General features: G+C 44.1%; 1 protein-coding gene across 3 annotated transcripts in view; it reads left to right on the top strand.

The window, feature by feature from the left end:
• The window catches only part of Cobl (cordon-bleu WH2 repeat protein), a 210,925-nt gene that overhangs the window by 183,257 nt on the left and 6,727 nt on the right, over positions 1 to 20,941 (top strand). For all 3 annotated transcript variants that reach the window (XM_042684982.1, XM_042684981.1, XM_042684979.1), the window contains 5 exons: positions 1,360 to 1,669; positions 11,774 to 11,871; positions 13,373 to 15,228; positions 17,712 to 17,831; positions 18,894 to 19,154. In XM_042684982.1, coding sequence (XP_042540916.1) covers positions 1,360 to 1,669; positions 11,774 to 11,871; positions 13,373 to 15,228; positions 17,712 to 17,831; positions 18,894 to 19,154 — 2,645 coding nt within the window. The remainder of the gene's footprint in view (positions 1 to 1,359; positions 1,670 to 11,773; positions 11,872 to 13,372; positions 15,229 to 17,711; positions 17,832 to 18,893; positions 19,155 to 20,941) is intronic.

The following is a 20,941-nucleotide window of genomic DNA, read 5'->3' as shown; positions in this document are numbered from 1 at the left end:
CATTGGAGTATGCCCATGTCTAGGGCATGCGTTCAGGCATTCAAGTCAGGCATCTAGGACCATTTCTAGAAGGACTTGGGCTCAAAGTTCAGAGGAAGTAAAACTGAGCAAGTCCTGATTTTCTGAACTGGAGTGGATAGTGCTTAGTTACATTGTGCTTTGAGGAGTCTATTTCCCTATTAATCAGCAACCATTCTGATTACAGCTGCCTACAAGTTTGCATTACTATCCTTCAACTTTAGGAAGAAAGATCTGGGAGAATTTAGGAAACCTAGCAAATTCAGGGAAGAAAACACACACACACACACACACACACACACACACACACACACACACACACACACACACACACACACACACACACACACACACACACACACACACACACACACACACACACACACCATACACTACTTGTGTTTAAGGAATCTCCAAACAACTGGGTAGACTACAGGCCTGTAGTGGTCTCCCAGGAGAGCATTTGACAAAATTTGGCTTTGATGAAGTTGAATTTTACAGTAGCCTCTGTTGGATTAGATCAGGAAATGCTCAGGGCCCAGAGAACCAAAACCATGGATACTTTTTATTGTGCTTCTAATTTTACCTGAAGTTCTCCTCCCCAGGTCACCTCTACTGTACACCAAAACTTACCCTGCACTTATAAAGGAAGGAGCCCAATGCAAAGGAAGGGAGCCATTAATGATTAAGACCATATTTCAAATGTAGCTATGAAAAATTTGTCAGAAGTTTCCATGTTTGTTATGTTGCTTAAAGATGTCTAATCATTCATAATTTAAAAAAAAATAATACAATTCCTTAGCTTGATGCCGGTAGCTCATGCCTGTAATCCTAGCTTCTCAGGAGTCTGAGATCTGAGGATCATGATTTGGAGTCAGCCCAAGCAGGAAAGTATGTGAAACTCTTTCTCTGTTAACTATCAAAAAAGCACAAGTGGAGCTATGGCACAAGTGGTATAACACCAGCCTTGAGTGAAAAAGTTAAAGGACAGCACCCAGGCTATGAGTTCAAGCTCCAGTACCAGAACTTCAGATAAACCAGAGGTTTTACAATTTCATTCACTACATCATTCATCACTTTGAATATTTAAATGCTTTTAACCCATAGACTTACAGAGATGCATGTTTAATGGTTAACTAATCAAACACTCAGTTTTTGAGGGAAATTCTGCTTTCATTTATGTGTCCACATAGGCCCTTTTAAATTTTGTCTCTAGAGGAGGAAGCTATTGTTTTAGAATGAGGGTCCACATTTCCCAAAAGTCTGTTGGCAGTTGCTCTTGCTAGGCACTGAGGGACCTGAAATGCCTTGTGCTGACTTGTCCTTGCCTGTCTTGTCCAGTGAGCCTACCCCTGAGGCCTGGCAGTCACTGCAGCGTGGACGGAGTCCCACAGCTGCCACCAGAGGCTGAGGAGACGGGCTCTGTGGGCAGCTGTTTTGCCTCGGAGGATACAACTGAGGACTCAGGGGTGATGAGCTCCCCCTCAGACATCGTCTCTCTGGACTCACAACATGACAGCCTCAAATCCAAGGACAAATGGGCCACAGACCAGGAGGACTGCAGTGACCAGGACCTGGCTGGAACCCCAGACCTGGGTCCCCAAAAGAGCCCATCGTGGGAGAGAAATGGCTCTGGCAGCTCACATCCAAGGTGAGTCACAAGGGGATGTCACCCACACTCATCCGATGTTCTGAGGAGGGGGACTTTGTCACAGACACTCAGTTACCATCTATGTGCCAGATGCCTCCCACTGCAATCCTCATTCTGATTTGGAGGTTTCTCATCTACCATCAAGTGTTCCTGCTGGTTGTAGATAGTAACACATCATAATGACATTTGATGCAAATGCTGCCGTATTCCTACTCTACTTTTCTACTCAACAGTCTTTTTTGTTTTGTTTGTTGTTTGTTTGTTCCAGAACTGGGATTTGAATTCAAGCCCTGGGCACTGTCCCTTTAGCTTTGGTGCTCTTCCACTTGAACCATACCAATGCTTCTACCTTTTTGGTGGCTAATTAGAGATAAGAGTTTCATGAGTTTATCTTCCTAGGTTAGCTTTGAAGTTCATTCCTCAGATCTTAGCCCCCTGCATAGCTGAGCTACAGGCACCCTGCTAAAAGCATTTTTTCAAGACCTATCCATGATGATGCATGTATCCATTTTTTAATTGATAGATTCTTAGATTGCTCCAGTATTTCAGGACTGAAAACACCAAGTCTTACACACACACACACACATACACAAACAAAAAACATTACTGTTATCAAGCAGACAGTTTTCTAGAAAAGAAATTATTATCAGCAAGAGTAATCTTCAACTTTATGTAATATTGGGTCATTATTCTTCAAGTCCTCCAGTGGTCTGTGACTATTTTGTTATTCCAAATTTGAGATTAGTAGACATGCTGAGCTATCACTTGACATCTTGTGTGACTTCGTTTTGTAATCCTGTGATCAGTAAGGGTGAAATTCTTCTTTTTGTTAACAATTTGGATTATTTTCTTTTATGATTGCCTATTTGTGTACTTGGTTCTTTTTGCAAAGTTATGTTACCTTTTTAGCATGTTAATTTCTCCTCTTCTCTGTTATTTACACAGGAAGAATCTCTAAACCATGGCTTGAGTTTAACTTTGTTTTTCTTAATTTGTGTAATAATTGCCTTTGTATATAAGTGAAGATGGGAAGAGGGGAGTGGCCAGTGCTAGGTCTTGACCTCAAGGACTAAGTCTGGAGCTACCACTTGAGCCACACCTCCACTCCTGGCTTCTTACTGTTTAATTGGAGATAGACTCTCACAGACTTTCCTGTCTGGGCTGGCTTTGAACTAAGATCCTCAAATCTTAATCTCCTGTATAGCTAGGATTAAAGGCACAAGCCCCCCCACACCTGGCAATATGAATGTTTCATCTCCCAGATATGTCTGATCTTTGCATATTTAAGAGATTCTTGCAATTGCCCTAAGAGGCTCAGTAGTCTGGATTTCTTATAAGCGCTGTCCTGTGTCCAGGGTTTGTTTTCTTGTGTGTTATGAACACACACACACACACACACACACACACACACACACACACACACACACACACACACACACACACACACACACACACACACACACACACACACACACACACACACACACACACACACACACACACACACACACACACCAGTCTTAGAGCAGGAACTCAGGGCTTGGCTGCTGTCCTTTAGCTCTTTTGTTCAAGGCTAGCCCTCTAGCACTTTACTTTGAGCCACAGCTCTCATTCCAGTTTTTGGTGGTTAGTTGGGCTGGCTTCGAACCATGATCCTCAGATCTTAGCCTCTGGTGGCATGAGCCACCAGTGTTTGGCTATGAATTTATATTCTTAACCAGGCTCCTATTCCCCTGCTGGGTGGATGTCAAGTTTCCACCTATGGATCAATCTGTGTACACGTTCTTCTGTGCCACCCTGCTTTATTTCTTCATCTCTCATAGCAACACTATGGCTGTGGTTCCATGTTTTTCATAATACTTTTTCCCTCTGTGTCTTGTCAATTTTCAGATAAGTTTAAGATAAACAATATTATGGAAACATTACTAGAAATAAGATTTTAAAAAGAACTCCTAAGTCAATAACCAAATGAATGCTTTTGTATTTTTTTATGTTTTCTCCAAACATGCCACCGAAAACACACACTTCCTCATCTGGCTAATGGATTATATCACTATTTTACTTTAAGTTATTTTTACCTATTATTTTATTATGAGCACTGACTGCCCCCTGTTATTATATATATTCCTTAATAACTAAAATTAAAAGTCTAGCTGGGCCTTTGTAGCTCACGTCTGTAATCCTAGCTACTCAGGAAGCTGAGATCTGAGGATCAAGATTTGAAACTAACTCAAGCAGGAAAGTCTATGAGACTTTTATCTCCAATTAATCAACAAAAAGTTGGAAGTGAATCTGTGACTCAAGTGGTACAGGGCTAGTTTTGAGAGAGAAAAAAAACCCTCAGGGACAGTACTCAGGCCCTGAGCCTCAGGACCAGAACCAAAATATAAAATCACATCCAACCTTAGAGACCCATCTTTTATGTTATGAGAAAGGAAATTAGAAGTCAACCATCCATTCCTTTCTACCTATACCCCAACTAGTCCCCTTCATACATATGCTTCTTGGTCTATAATATTTTCAACTAGAGTAGATAAAAATTAGAACATCTCCCTTTTAGTTATTTAACGCAGAGATGTCTATTTCTACTATAATCTGTTTGTTCTTCATTGCAAAACCCTTTCGTTCATTTGAGCTACAGCTGAGACTGCTCACACACTTTGAACACAGGCCCCAGGGATACTGTGTATAGAACACATGCTCTGTTTTGCTGGCACTAACCTTCATGTGAGATCTTGATGCTTTTTCTCCAGATAGGAGAATGAATGGTCTGTGGTCACAGCCAGGATAATCCTTAATTTTTGGAACCTGATGCTTTATGAATATATTCTTCTCCCCTCACCTCCAGGGTGCTACCAAACGACAATAGTCTCATGAGTTGGAGGATGTTTTAGAACCTGAAAGGCAAACAGTTAACTTCCTGCTACAAGCTGTTTAGCCTTCAAGAGTCCTCTCAACTTTACCACTTGAGGCACAGTGCCACTTCTGACTTTTTCTGCTTATGTGGTGCTGAGGAATCGAACCCAGGGCGTCATGCATGCAAAGCAGGCCCTCTACCACTGAGCCACCTTCCCAGCCCCTTGCCTATGATTCTTAATACACAGAGTATGGATAATAACAGCAACCTGACAGAGGTACCAGGGGTTGGTGACAGACATGCAGGACTGTACAAGTAGGACATGTTGCATAACTTTTAAGCAGTATCTGTAATCATAATTACGAATTCTCCGGGCACCAGTGGCTCATGCTTGTAATCCTAGCCACTCAGGAGGCTGAGATCTGAGGATCAAAGTTGGAAGCCAGCTTAGACAGAAAAGTCCATCAGACTCTTATCTCCAGTTAACCAGCAAAAAGCCATGTGTGGAGATGTGGCTCAAGTGGTAGAGTTATAGCCTTGAGCAAAAAAGCTCAGTAACCGCACCTAAGCCCTAAGTTCAAGTCCCAGTACCATTAGGAAATGGTGTTAGCATGGATGTCCATGTTAGATCATTTTCCTTCATGAGGCTTCAGTCAGCTCTTCATCCAAATAAAGAAGAAATTATCTCTGAGTTCCCCAGTTTTGTCTGAGGTGTTATTTGTTGAAGCCAACCTGAGCAGGAAAGTCTTGAGACTCTTACCTAGTTAACTAGAAGAATCCAGAAGTAGAATAGTGTCACTAGTGGTAGAACACTTGCCTTGAGTAAAAAAGCTAAGGGACAGGGTCCAGGCTCTGAGTTCAAGGATCTATACTGGCGCACGCGCACACACACACACACACACACACACACACACACACACAATTCCTCCATCAACTTCAGGGCATGTGACTTCAAGTCAGCTGAGAGGGTGGGGCCTGCAACCTCAGTGTAAAGTCTACAAATAGACCCAACCCTTAGACGTCCAGTTCATTCCAGTCTCTAGTTGAGTGGAGCCCAAGGATGTAACCACAGGAACTCATTAACCACAGGGGCATCTGCCACATTGAACACATCTAGAACCAGGAAACTGTGTAACCAGAGGGACACGGTGACCACAGAAGCACTTAAAAGTCATTTTGTACATTCTAGGTGCCAAGGCTTTGTAACTCTAGGAAGTGCCTGACCACAGGAACAGTTGGGACATGTAATACCCTGAAGATTCTAGAATAGTCATAGCTATAAGCACTACAGAAAAATTAGAAATCTGGTATGTTCTAGAGCCCTCTAGAACAGTGAAGTTCCCTACATTGTCAAAGGAGAATTTATCGCACATGAAAAAACATGGAGAGTTACAATGTCCAGTGCTGTAGACACTAGCCATATTTGGCTACTGAGCCTTTGCCAAGTGGTTGGTCCAGTTCACCTGTATTATAAAATATGCACCAAATGGTCCGGCATAGTGGCTCCAGCCTGTACTTGTGATTAGAGGATCATAACTTGAGGTCATCCCAGACAAGACATTAGCGAGGCCCCCATCTCAATAAATAAGCTAGGTGTGGTAGCCTAGCCCAGTTATCCCAGCCACGCAAGAAGTGTAAGTGGAAGGATCAAGATCTAGGCCTGGGGGGGGGGGGGGGGCGGGGGTGGAAGGGGATGGGGAGAACACCACAAACACAAGACCCTACCTACTACTTGAAAAACAGCTAAAGTAGAAGGGTTTGTGGGTCTGGCTCAAATTGTGGAGGGCCTGCTTGGCAAACAAGAGGTTCTGAATTCAAACCCCACTACCACCAAAATAATTTTTAAAAATTAAAAAAACACCAAATCCAGTGCACAATGAAAAGATTATATCAATCATACACATAAATATAAACCATTAGAGAAAATAGAACTTCTGTGTGCTGATGGCTCATGCTCAATATCCTAGACATTCAGGAGGCTAAGATCTGAGAACCAAGGCTCAGAACCAGCTTAGGCAGATGAGATACTTATCTCCAGTTAACCAGAAAAAAAAAGTCTGGAAGTGGAGATTTGACTCAAGTAGTACAGCACTACCCATGACAAAAAAGAGCCAAGCAAGAGACCCCAAGACCACGAATTCAAGTACCAGTACCTGCAAAAATAAAAATAGAGGTAATTAATATTAATATGATCTTTTTAAAGAAATAACTACAATAGTGTAAATTATACATATACACATACATATACAAATATATGTATGTGTATCTAATTCCATCTAACTCTGTGCTTTGTCAATGCAGAAAGTCTTATAAGGAGAACGGAGGAATCAGATATATCTGACCTCTTCTGCTTGGGGCTCCTGAGCTTGCCTTGATCCATCTAGTTATCATTTTGAAACCACAGGGTTGTCATCAGAGATCTAAATTACTCCCTGAATATTCTCAGACTTTTCCTCTCAGGCTTTTCTTTTTCATTCATTCTGCCATTGTATATATTTCTTATGGAAACTCACTTAACCACTTCCAAACCAATCATGCCCTAATAGGCTTTGAGTAGATCTTATAAATTTCACGTGGGTAAGAAACTCCTTTTCTTTCCATAGTAAATAAAAACAAAAATTCCCCAAATCCCTCTTTGTCCTGGTGCTCATGGGACAGCAGGGAGACCCTGCTCTCATTTTGCAGGGACTTGGATATACATGTGTGAGGCCAGGCAGCCCCCTTTGCTCTACCCTCAGAGCCCCTGAAGGCTGGGCACAGGAGGCAGCTCCACTTCTGTGTGCGTGGTAGCCTGGGCAGCAGTCGCCTGAGTATGATTCTATTCTCTGCAGAGTCACCCGCTCCCTGGGAGAAAAGAGCTCTGGCAATGTTTAATCAACATGTGCAGCCTGATAGGGAAAAGCCTGCCCTCTTGTTTGTTTGCTTTACTTTCTTGGTCTTCAGCCACAACAAAGTGTCAATAAAAAAGCATGTCTGAAGACTGGGTTGTTGGGCGGAGTTGGGCGGTTGGCGAAGGAAACCCGGGAGAGAAACATCTGCACACTTTTGCTTTGTGACAACAGAGACATGGCTTCCTGCCCACTGTTGACTCGGCAGTGACACATGCCTTGGGCTTTCCTGCTGCGCCCACAGGGAGCTGTCCTCCACGCCCAGAGACCAAGCAGAGGAATCTAGTGGTTTTTACAAAGAGGAAGGAATGGATATAATCCATCAATAACCCTTTGTGGGGAAGACCGTGGGTAGGAGTGGGGAAGAAAAGCAATTATCACTGAATCTCTTCCCCTACAAATCTTAGATTGAAAAGCAAAAGTACATACATGTCTGCTGGCTTTGGTTTTGACTAGATAACCCATTCATGCAGAAGCTGAGGGCTTAGAATATATCACCGCTGAGTTACATTAGGACCAAAAGCAAGCTGCAAAGAGATGATAGGACTCCTTCTGCCCTTATTTGGAGAAGCCAGGCCCTTAAGAGACATACCAACCAAAGGCCTGGCTGTGGTGCTCAGGACCTTCCTGCCCTTCACTCCACGGTGCATCCAGGCTATTTGCTTATAACATGTGTTCCACTCTGTCTTCCTGGCAGGGACAGGATCTAAATACCTAGATCTACCATTAGAGTGTCATGGAGGACCATGGAAGAGAGTGGATACATCAAAGCCTGAGGTTGAGTGACAGCCATCAGGGACAGAAGGAAGAAGGAATGAGCAAGAAAGAGGAATGTAGATAGAAGGGAACAGGAAATTTCAGCAAGACAGTGTGGTCTGGAAGGTAGGGGAGAAACTATCTAGGATGCCCCAAGGCTCTGAGCTAGATCAGATGAGATCAAGTCAGAGTAGGAGGAGGGTGCTGAAGGCCTGAGGCTCTGGCCTTGCTGCAGATTTCCTGTCGTTAATGAACGGACCAGTAGGTCCATACTGGGACTCCTGGACTCCTGAAGAAAACAAGTTCACGTGTACCATGTATGGCATAAGCAAATTATAAACTCCTTTGCATAAAAGCAATCACTATTAGCTAGAAGATGAAAGTATTATTTAAAAGTTTTGCTCATTAAAAATTGCTTTATTGCAAGGCACTGGTGGTTACAGGTGTAGCTATTAGCCTTAAGCAAAGAAAGCCTAAGACTGGTGATTACACATGTGTGCTCACACACACACACACACACACACACACACACACACACACACACACACACACTTGCTTTATCACCCAAGCTGTTTCCTACTAAACGAGCACAATCCTAAAATACAAGGATAATTCCCCATTTTCAGTCAGGCTGGTTTGTTCATTGCTATCTGGGTTTCTACTTCACCCTTATCCACAGGCCCATGCTCTTTTTATGTCATAATTACTTTAATATATAATTCTGTGTATTGATTTTTTCACATAACACACTAGGTAAAGCATTGGAACCTATAGAAATATGTAGACCTAATGATCAGCACAGTTACTAAACTTTTAAATATTTCACTAAGGCTGATCCTGAAGCTACCTCCCTGGCTGAACCTATTTAGCCACTTAGAAAGCAAGGTTCATTCTCCAGAATAAAAATTTTGCCATGTGCAGCTATTATTTCATGTTTGGATTTACTGCTGGATGTTTAAAGAATTCTTCACATCAATACAAGAAGCAGGGATAGGTTTATACTTTTCATTTGTTGGATTGTTTCCTTAAGATAAATAATTAAAATGGAGACCAACACACCAATATTGTTACAAAGATAAAGTGATTTTCCTTTGTTGGTATCTGGTTCCATTTGCTCTCCAGTTACAACCAGTAAGAATTAATGTGAATGTTAAATCTATTTTAGCTTCATCAACTTAGAGTGGCAGTTATTTTGTAGTTTGACATTTATGAAATCAGTGAAATTTTTAATAGTAAATTTGTTTTTAGTGCTTCTTAATATCATTCTTATCAATGTCTAATATGCGTACACTTAAAAGCAAATACTTGAAAGTAGTAGTATGCAATTTTGATTGAGTTTTAAGCTCTCTATAAGAAGAGCATTTTAAAATTCAGAATTTTGGTCATATACATATACACACAAGTATATTAATTAAACTGTGTGTATACAGTCTAACATGCATTCTAACAAAATGAATACTAGGAAGCTAGAACTTGAGCTGTTAGGGAAGTGAGGATAGATGAATTAAGAGAGGAAGGGTGGGTGAATGCAGTCATAATACTCAATGTATATATGTGAAAGTGGAACTAGGAAAATTGAGGGGTTGGGGGAAATGTGGGAGGTTAATAAAAGGGATAACATCGATCAAGATACATTGTACTCATAAACTGACATACTGAATTGAAACTACTTAAAAGAATTATTTTAAGTTTTCTGTTTTCAATCTCAAGTACTATTTTGTCAATTTCTACATTTTTTCTGCCACATATTTTACGGAATGTTTAAATATATTCCATTGAACTTCATGAAAGAAAAAAAACTTTAGCAAAACGCATTCAGATCATTAAAGTCCAAAGCCAAAGCAATAGGAAGGACATTTGTGCACCTCTTGTGGTCCTTATTAATTGGCCCACATGCACACACATCTTCAACCAGCCCCCTTTGTCTGTCCTGTCAGAAGACATTAGCTGAGGCTGATCCTGGAGCCAGTCCCTGGCTTCTGCATGGACATGGTCACTAAGAAAGAAAGGCTCATTTATCAGAATGAAAACTTTGCAGCGTAAGTGAGGATTGTGCAAGGCATATTTCATGCATCATTATCTGGGCCTGATTAGCAATGAGGGAAATTGGTCCTCAATGTTAACAATCAGCTTTCACTAAAGATAGACAATTGCCATAGACATGTCTCTGTGTTTTCTGCACAATAGGAAACTAAAGGCAAGAGCCCCTGCAAAGACCGCTTTCAAATTGTTTTGTCAGTAGTTGTCTCACAGATGTCACTGTCCCTGTGACGCAAATACAGCAAGATTCTGCTGTCCTGAGCAGCTAGGCTCCCATCTTCTGGGAGGCCTGGTACCCTGGGGAGAGGGGGGGCACCTTTGTCTTCTCAGCCTCAGACATGGCCCCTTGGCTGGCAAAGTGTGTCCTTTCTAGGGCCTTAAATGTTAGTGAAACCTTGCCCAGGTCTGTTGGTCTGTAACAGAGTGTCCCATCTGTGCAGTGATGATTGTATACGCTACCCACCTTAAAAATAACTTGTGATTATTATAAAAGAAATTATGCTAATGAACACAATCCAGGGCCTGGCATGTGAAAGCTATGTTGTTCTGGCCCAAACACATAGTCATTAGGGCCATGCTTCTGGGCGCTTCTTCCTACTGGGTCTCCTAAAACATCTTGGGGAAAGACATAAGTGAGGAATGGCAAGAGTGAGAGCTATTTCTGTTCATGTTGTACTCAAGGAAAGAACCTGGGGAGCACAGCCCAATGAATGGTGTGATCAGGTCGCCCAGACTCCTGCTGTCCTCTCCATTACCTGCTCAGTGCAGAAAATAATTTGGAGTAGAAGTGTGGAAATGCTCAACAGGACTAGGAAAGCACTTTATTGTGGCCTGAGTTGTTTCATTTCAGAGTGTGGCAGGTTGGTCACAGCTCAGGAAGGCACAGGTAGAGGCATGAAGGTGTAAAATTGCAGGACTCGGAAAGTTCTCTTGCACTTGTTATTCAACCGCCTCCTTGTGCAAAGCTCCTCTCCAAGTCTCTGTATCCCAGAGTCTGTGTCATCCAGGGGGCTTTGAGGAACACTGAGGAAAAAGCTACACTCTTAAGGAACAACTCAATGAGTCCTAATGGGCTGAAGCTTAGAACTCTGGCTGCAGACTCAAGTGTAACTGTGTGTGGTTCTGGCGATGCTATCACTGACATAGACATACCCTAAATGCACCTGTATTATGCACATCACATACCTAGAGATAGTCCCAAACACACCATGTATTATCATACACAACATTCATGACAAAGACAGCACCTCCCATGCAAGTCAAATAATGTTGCCCACGTGTGGACATACTCCAAACTCACCAAATGTCATGTACACAGCACACATGCCACATACAACCTACCCACACATGCACACATACAATCCAAGCTAACCATATGTCACACTCCCATACACACTTCACATGCAATCTCTGTCTCAGTAGTTCCAAGGCCAACAATGGTCTGGCACAACTCTGAAGCTTGAGCTTGAACATGGGCTGTCCAGTCCTTGTATATTTCTGCTAGTATTTTAAATCAGTGCCAGTATAAATAAATGTTCTTCTTTTCTCATCCGTCATCTCTAGAAATGAGAATGCCATCATTCCCTCAAATGATGATGAAGATATGTTCATTACTGGGCAGTTCCATAAAACCCTGGCAGAACTTGATGAAGACCTAGAAGGTAAGAGGCTACAGCTTAGTATTTTGATCCTGTACTGTCATCGTAGATACTTCTTGTCATTTTTCTGAGTGTACTCTCCTATAATGAAATGACGAAGAGATTTGTGGAGATAGACTGGATAGCTCTATGTGGAGATAGACTGGATAGGAGACTGAGTCTTCAGGAGAGCATGGCTTTAAGGGCTGAGCTCTCTCTCAGGTAAGGGAGAGTGGATCCTCTTGGACTACTCTTCATAGGAGCTCCAAGCAGTACTGAGAAGCTGTCTGAATGACTGCTTCAAACACATTGTGACTAATACTAAATTTTCACACTGAAAAGTATGGCTCATGCCTATAAGCTTAGCAACTCAGGAGTCTGAGATCTGAGGATCACAGTTCAGAGCCAGCCTGGGCAATTGAGACTTACCTTTGGTAAACTACCAAAAAAGCCAGAAGTAGAGCTGCGGCTCAAGTGATAGGACACCAGCGTTGAGTAAAAATAAGTAAATAAATAAACTAAGGAACAGAGGCTAGGATCTAAGTTCAAGATTCACTACCAGTGCACACCCGTGCGCGCGCACACACACACACACACACACACACACACACACACAGTGTTCCACACAGATTAATACTCAAATGAGCTATAGCAAAACAGGATGGCACAAAGATGAAGGAGGTATTTTTACTTGCTGGTACATGGCAGTGGGGAACAGAACAACCTTTTGTCCTGAGTAAGCCAATTAATCATTGACAGTGGAGCATCTCATGGCATTGCTGTTCTACTGATAGGCCAAAGCAGATACAGATAATTTCAGTAAACAAGTAAGAGTTCTTTTAAAAACAAAGGACATGCTTTTTTCTCCAAGACACACATTGAAAATAAAATAGAAACTACATATTGATCGTGTCTTAAAGAAGAAAGCACCCTATACAAGTAATCAGTAATTTTTGTCAAACTTACTTTTCAGTTTCTTGTCCTGAGTGTAGGGTTAGCAGAGCCGAGAATCTGAACCAGCTGTGCAGGGTCCCACAGCCTGTGACCACATGACCTACTACATCATTTACTGCTTTGAAGAGTCAGTGTAATTTAGAAGAATTCAAGACTTAGTCATTCTCTTTTTAAGAAACTTATCCCACATATCTTGCCATGCTTCTGGTAGAAACAAAAAACACGAAGGCCCAAACCCCATGTAGGCCATCGTATTCCTGTTTGGAGAACAGACTTTCCTAGAAGCTTAGATTTAGAAATCTCTTAGTTAGTTCAAAAATGTTAGCAAAATAAACACCTTACCTTGAAATATCATATCCTCAAGCAAATCTTACATTGCGTATTAGGAGTAGAGATTCTGACCCCAGACATATATAGACTTTAAATCAAAATTGTATTTCAACGTGCATATATAAAAATTAAACAAAAGTTAACTTCAGGAAAATCCAAGTCTTGACCCTGATTGCACTAAGCCTTTTGAATGAGAATGCCACTAGCAGTGTCAGTGACTTGTTGTTCTCCTCCTTTGCAGAAATAGAAGAGAGTTATGAATCGGACCTCAGCTCTCTAACCAATTCCATAAATGGTGTGTCCAACCACTGCATGCCAGAGGCTATAATTCCCTATGGTGACACAGATACAATCCCAGTGACATTTATTGGGGAAGTTTCTGATGATCCTGTGGACTCAGGGCTGTTGTCGAATAGCAACAACAATGCTGGTTCTTTTGGCAAAGGGGATGTTGCCAGTGGGAAATCCCACCTACTCCCATTTCAGTCTGAGAACAGCCAGCCACATGGAAGGAGGCAGAAAGAAGAGGCTGACCCTTTCCCTCCATCCCAGGACATCACAAAGGGAATCCAGTCTCCTTTAGCCAACATCTCTCAGGATGAGACTTCAACTGTAATAGGGTCCAAGATGACTTCTTTTACTTCAGAACTTTATATACATGGTCTAAATGCAAAGGGAAAAGGCCAGGTGCAAGGCTCTGCTCAAACCGAGAAGATGCACGAAATCCAGAGAGTAAATTCAAAGCCAGCCATCAGAAAGGACAGCGACAGTGACACTCCAGCCTTGGTACCACCACCGTGGTCTCAGCGAGGCCAAACTCCAGGACGAAGCCCTGGGCTTAAGTATGGCCTCACAACATACAAAATTATTCCTCCGAAGTCAGAGATGAAGTGTTACGACAGGGGTGTGTCCCTCTCCACCGGTGCCATTAAGATCGATGAACTAGGCAATCTGGTGACTCCTCATGTGAAAGGCGGCAGGACCATCTCCCGCTCATCAGCCGTTGTTGAATCAGAAACTCCACCCATTGGGAAAGTCAAAGAGTTCTGGATGTGTAACTCAATGGAAAAGCACGTGAACCGGACCACAGAAAGCTCAGCCCAGCAGACCCCCGCTCACACCACCACCACCACTTCACCAGCAAAGCCACCACAAGACCACAGACTCCAGGCAGCCCAGCAACAGTCTGGCCCCCGAGAATATGGATCCTCCTTGGATGAGGAGCGAAGCCAGCCACCTTCAACGGTCCCCAAAGTGCCAGCAGCTAATACCACAGAAGTCCCATTCCTCAAGCCTCAGAGAAGAACATCCAGCCAGTATGTGGCCTCTGCTATTGCCAAGCGAATAGGACCCATGAAAGTCCACAGCAGTGTGTCGAAGCAGCCTGAAAATGATGAGAAGAGCAACGAAGACAGAGGACCAAAGCTCGTAGGACCACCTCCCACTCTGAAAGACAACACAGCCTCCCCCAACCTGTACTCTGAGGCACAAGGAAAAAAGCCTGATACGAAGCAGCCCTCTGCCTGCCTTCACAGCAGTCCTGGGGCAGAGTTGGCTGTATCGGGATCCCATGCCAGAGGGGAGGTCAGCTACCCAGCCAGGAAACTACCCACTCAAGACTGTCCTGCTGCTGTCCACAAAAGCTCCTATTTCCCACCAGTCAGATCTTCCCAGAAGGATCCTATTTCTGTGGGTCAGGGCTGTGGTTTCAGTGAAAAGCAAAGCACAAGTAACCAAAAGACAAGCTCAGCATCTGACCCCACGCGCCCACCAGAAAGGGCACCCCGTTCGTCTCTGCGCTTGGCAGAGGCTCCAAGTTCCGGCAGGGCACTGGCGAATGGCTCTACCTGGGTCTCAGTGAACAGCGAGCGTTCATGCTCTCCAAAATTATCTAGCCGCATCATCCTAGAAACAGAGGAAAAGCCCAGTTTGTTATCAGATGCTCATGAGACAGATGGGACTTTGCCACCCAGCATTTTTGGGCCAAAGAAAAAATTCAAGCCTGTTGTACAAAGACCAGTTCCAAAAGATACATCCCTGCACAGTGCCCTGATGGAAGCCATCCACTCAGCAGGCGGGAAGGACAAGCTCCGAAAGGTAAATGAGGGGCATTCTGGGGACAAGTGCAGGGAGCTGTTTACCCATGTCCCAGAACTTTAGGATAACATCAGAGAGAGTAAAAAAGACTAGCAGCAGCAGCAAAGTTTAACACATCCTTCAATTCAACTAGAATTTCTATCCCCTTCCTCCAGAATATGGGACTAGAACCACTAAGAGCCTACAGATAATAGGTTTCAGCTTTTCAGGTCCAACTGCCCTGTAGAAAAGATGGCAGCCAATAAAAGTTAATTTGCCTGACCAGTAGAGTTGAATGGCTGGAGTACAGGGCTATGCACACAAGATCTTAGAGCAGTGAATGTTTGTGAGATTTCTATTGCTGTAGAAAAATGCCTGAGGTAATCAACTGAAAAAGGGGGAACATTTTATTTTGGATTACTATTTGGAGGTTTCAGTTCATGATCAGTTGACACGTGCTTTGGGAGTTACAAAAATACTACACAGCATGGTAGGAACATGTGACACAGCAAACCACATAATGGCGAGGAGCAGAGAGAAAGAGAAAGAAACCAAGATCTCACTATCCCCTTCAAGGGCCCAACTTAGGACCTCCTGCTAGCCACTCCCCCCATACAAATACATCCTAAAAGATCCATCTCACAATAGTGTCATGATAAAGACCAAATCTTTGACATAGGGGCCTCTGCCCACATTTATGATTCAAGCTATAGTACATTAAAATGGGTTTTAAAAACCATGCTGGGCACTAGTGGCTGATACTTGCAATCCTAGTAGGTACTCAGGAGACTGAGATCTGAGAATTGTGGTTCAGAGCCAGCTGGGGCAGAAAAGTCCATGACACTCAAATCTCCACAAAACCACACACACACACACAAAAAAAAAAAAACAGAAGTGGAGCTGTGGCTCAAATGATAGAGCACTAGCTTTGAGCAATAAAGCTCAGGGACAGTGCCCAGGCCCAGAGTTCAAGCCCCAGGACTGGCACCAAAAAAAAAAAAAAATGAGACACTGCTATCCTGCACAGGTATTTGTCACTTACCAATGTGGGTATGTGTACATTCTGAGGAGTACATGGCTATTTAGCTGAATGTGGTTGCTCTGACACCATGGAGTAGGCTCACCCAAATGAATGGTACATGTCAAGTTACTCCACAAGGTCTCTGGGTAGATTGATGGAGCAAACCAAGATGTCAAGCCTGCTGCCACTGTAACGTCCTAGGCACACTCTTTTATAGTAAACTCTGAATAGGATTCACCATAAGATAAGCCATAAAAGTACAATGAGTGTATAAGCCAGTAATTGCTGTTTCTTTATCAAGATTGTGATGTGAAGTATATGTAATTGCACTATCAAACTATTCTGTGTCTGGTTCCAAGTCACCTCAAGCACATGAGCAATGCATTGAAGTAGGACATTGGTGTGGCTGTAGCACCACTGGAAAACAGGAATTTCTCAGCTCCGTTAGTCTTGTGAGTTCACCGTCGTCTATGTGGTCCATCAATGACTGTAGCATCATTAAGCATCATTACGGTCTTTGTCTGTTCATAGTAGGAATAATGTGATTGCACACTTCTTCCATCCTCTAGGTATTTCACACATGAAAATAAGACTTCATTGTTAAACCAATGCTAATAATTAGGCTTTGCTTTCCCCATGTCACACATGAGAAGACAGTGCAGCTAAGGTGGTCTGACCCAGTGTCACACACCAACTGGACGTCAGCACACATACCAGCTGTGGAAAGCCAGGACACATAACAGCACTAATTTGTCATTAAGAAACAGTATTTATCAGATGGATCCTGCCTGTCATCCCAGCTACTCAGAAGGCTGAGATCTGAGGATCTAGATTTGAAGCTAGCCCAGACAGACAAATCCAAAAGATCTTTCTCTCCAGTTAAGCAGCAAAAAACAGGCATTGTTTGCTGTCACCCCAACTCTCTTACAATTTGATTTTTATGAGATGCCCTTCAAATTACAGTGGAATATGGCTTCAAAGCCCACAGCAAGCTACTAACCCAGTGACGCTCACTTAGCCCAGACTACATTTAGGGAATATCATGGAACTCAAAACCTACTTTTAAAAAAAATGTCTTTTTGGGCTGGCAATGTGGCTCCATGGTAGAGTGCCTGCCTAGCATGCATGAAGCCCTGGGTTCGATTCCTCAGTACCACATAAAGAGTAAAAGCTGGAAGTGGTACTTTGGCTCAAGTGGTAGAGCACTAGCCTTGAGCACAGAGAGGCTCAGGGACATTTAGGCCTGACATTCAAGCCCCAGGCCTGGCAAAAATTAAAAAAAAATGTCTTGAATATCTCCTGTTAAATTTACTGACTGCTGTGCTGAAAGGACTGTGAGTTGGGCTTTACATACCATTAGTAGACACGTAACCAATTAACATCTAGACCTCAACTGATACATAATGTTTTTCTCTCTCAAGCTACCTTCAAGTTAGCTTTTCTGACTTTGGGCTGAAATATGTTCCCACCATTCATATCCTAGACTGCAGAACACACCTCAGAGGGAGGGCCAAAGAAACCATCTTACACAGAGGCAGAGAGTGAGAGATCGGCACTGCTGGCAGCCATCCGAGGGCACAGTGGTGCCTGTAGCCTGAGGAAGGTAAGGAAGAGGACCTCCCACCAGGGGATGAGCTCAAATGCCCACCCACCCCTCTCCCCAGCACCCAGGACTGTGGACGCTTCTACTGGTCTGGATATATGGTACGCCACCATTATAGCAGCTATTTCTACCTGCTAGGCATGTTGGCACCCAATCTAGACTCCTCTCTTCAGAAGGTGACACTTCTTCTTAAGAAAAATCTCCCAGCCTCTTCACCCTCCTTCTGTCAGAACTCCTCTCTGAGCCTCATATGGGTCACTTTCCAAATTCCTTCAGATGCCCACTGGCTTCAAGATTAGATCATCAGTCCACCAGGCCATCCCAGTTACCCACCTCCTAGAGTGACATTGCTGTGATGGCTGTTGTCCACTTGCAGGAACCCATATGGACCCCAGTGTAGGGTCAGCCTGGAATGTGAGACTTTTATACGCCTCCTGGGGTTCTCAGCATGTACCTTACTCAGGGGGCTCAGATTTGCTATCTGGCCCCTGTTTCTATCCTTACATGCAAAAGGAAGCTGTGAGATCAGAGAGATCTGGGTAAGGCATTACTACCACATCCTGGTCCCTGTGATTTGTGACTTGGCAAAGTGCCTAAGAGCAGGTATCTAAGCGATTGGGCAGACAGAGTCCTCCAGCTTATCTTCAGAGAAACTGTCTTGAGTTTCAGTGGTAGCGCAGCGATGTGCTGGCATCTCAGAAAGCACCCGTCACTGCACTTATTTTTGTCAGGCTCAGTGAAAGACTGAGTGGCTTATAAGCATCAGAAGTTTATTTATTACTGTTCTGGAAGTCCAGAGTTAGGACACTTTCAGATTTGGTGTTTGGGAATAACCCAATTCCTGGTGCATAGATGGCACCTTCAAACCATGTCCTCACATGATGGAAGGTACGAGGGACCCCCTGGATCCCTTATTAAAGGCACTGATCCCATTCATGAGGGCTCCGCTCTCATGACCTCTTCCCCAAAGGGCTCACCATTCCTGTGTGGATTGACATTTCCATGAGATCGGGATTATATTACTGTTCACTGTACCCAGTCCTTTAACCCTGTTGTTGCTAGGTGTCATCACTTGCCTCTGAGGAGCTCCGGAGCTTCCGAGCGGCGGAACAATTGGCCCCAAGTTCAGAAAGTCCTCAGGAAGAACTCAATCTTCCGCCCCCACCAGCCCTGCCTGCCCCTCCCCTGCAGGCCTCACAGGTCCCCTCGGCAGCAAGGACAGCGTCCAGGTTCAACATGGACACCCTCAGCAACTCCGGGGATGCCAGACAAGCCTTGATGGATGCCATCCGCTCTGGCACAGGGGCCGCGAGGCTGAGAAAGGTGAGCATCATCAGTTGGGTGAGAGATGGAGCTACAGCATCCTGCAGCCCTGCTTCTCAATAAGCCTGCACATGGTATGGTCCACAAGCACTCAGCAGGCAGGGCGGGACAGTACTGCATAGGAGCTGTTGCCCAGGTGACTGGAGTCCCAGCTTACCACAGTCGACGCTGGTCCAGGGCCAAGCTGCGGTAGAACCCAGACAAAGAGCCCAGGCTCCTGCTACCAATGCATAGTCCTCAGCATTCCTTTCCGCTTCCCTCCTGTCTTTTGTTTTCCCACCCTTTTTTCCTTCTTCACTCCTTTCCTTCTTTTCCCTCTCCTTAGTTCCCTCCCTCATCCTTCCTATCTGCCTACATTTCTCCTTCCTTCCCTCTTTCCCTCCTGTGCTTCTTCTATCCCTCATTCCCTCTCTTCCCCTTCTTCCCATCACCCTCCTCACCCACTTTCCCCGCTTTCCTTCCCTGTCTACACAGTTATGTCATAATTGAAGTCTCTTCCCTGGTTTCTCTGTGTATAATCCAGGGCAGATCTGCATATGTGTTAACCTACCTGGAACCAGTGGAATTGATAGCCCCTGCCAATAGTAATCCTAAAATAAGGGACACTTCAGGGTCTGTCTGGGATTCTGTAAATGCTCCAGCCCTCTCTTTTTCTGTTGCATCCCTGCTGGATTTGGAAGACTTGTACTAATAGGGAGGCTGAAGTCTTTTTCTTTTATTGCCATATCCTAAGCTTAAGTTTTGACTGAAGAAGGTCTGGTAGTAAAGGTTATCCTCACTTCATGTAGGCGGTGAACAAGGCTGCTTGGCTTTGGCCACAGGGGGCTCTGCAGGGAAGGTACTTGTCACAAGGGAAGCGGATGAGCATTCGTGCAGAGTGCAGATCACCCATGGGGCAGTGATGGGCCATCCACACGAGGCTGCCACTGCCACTAAAAGGCAGACAGCTCTCCCCTCCATCCCCCCATCCCACTCAGGAACCTAAAGGGATAGAGGACAGCATGGCTATGAAAGCCTGTCCCTCTCTGGACAGAGCTCCATGGGTCCCCAGCAGTCCCCAGCTCTGTTACCCTATGACAGAGCCACCAACCCTTCCCTCACTTGTGGCTTTCCCAGCTACCCCAGGAGCCATGTTTCCCTGCCAGAGTCCACCACAGTCTGGAAATATTAAGTGGAATATTTCAGAAATCAACAATTCATGAGTTTTAAAGTCACTTTTGTTATAGTGTGCTGCCATTGTTTTCGTTTATTAATTATAGTTGTTAATTCTGCTCTTATATAATGTATTCATTATACAAGTAAACTGTATCAGAGATGTGTCCGTCTAGGAAGATACATTGTTGGGGATTAGTACCACCTTCAATTTCAGCATCGCTCAGGGACTTAGAGAATGGGTCCCCTACAGATAAAGGACACACATTCTAAGTCCCCAAGAATGAAGGCAATGGCCACGATATATTCCCACTGCTTATATGCATCACCTCATTGGTTGATGTAGGGAAATTTTCAAAACTATTTTCTCCAAGCCACTGGCATCCAGAGGATGCTGGGCACAGAGAGGCTAAAGGCTGAAGCTCTTGGTGAGCAAGTGCTGGGGCACAGATGGAAACCTAGGACTTCCTTTCTGTGAGAATGCTTTCCGGAAAGGGAAAGTCTATAGGATTGAGAATAGCCTGCCAAAGGAGAGGAAAATGTGTTTTGGGGGAAGCAAATGGGAAGAAATAAGGACCTGGATGGGAGGGGACCTAGGCAGGTGAGCACTTCCAGGTGTGCTGGGAGGACCAGGG

The sequence above is a fragment of the Dipodomys spectabilis genome, unplaced genomic scaffold (assembly GCF_019054845.1).
Source record: "Dipodomys spectabilis isolate Male_0828 unplaced genomic scaffold, ASM1905484v1 ptg000092l, whole genome shotgun sequence".
NCBI lineage: Eukaryota > Metazoa > Chordata > Mammalia > Rodentia > Heteromyidae > Dipodomys > Dipodomys spectabilis.
This window is presented reverse-complemented; position numbering and strand designations above follow the sequence as displayed.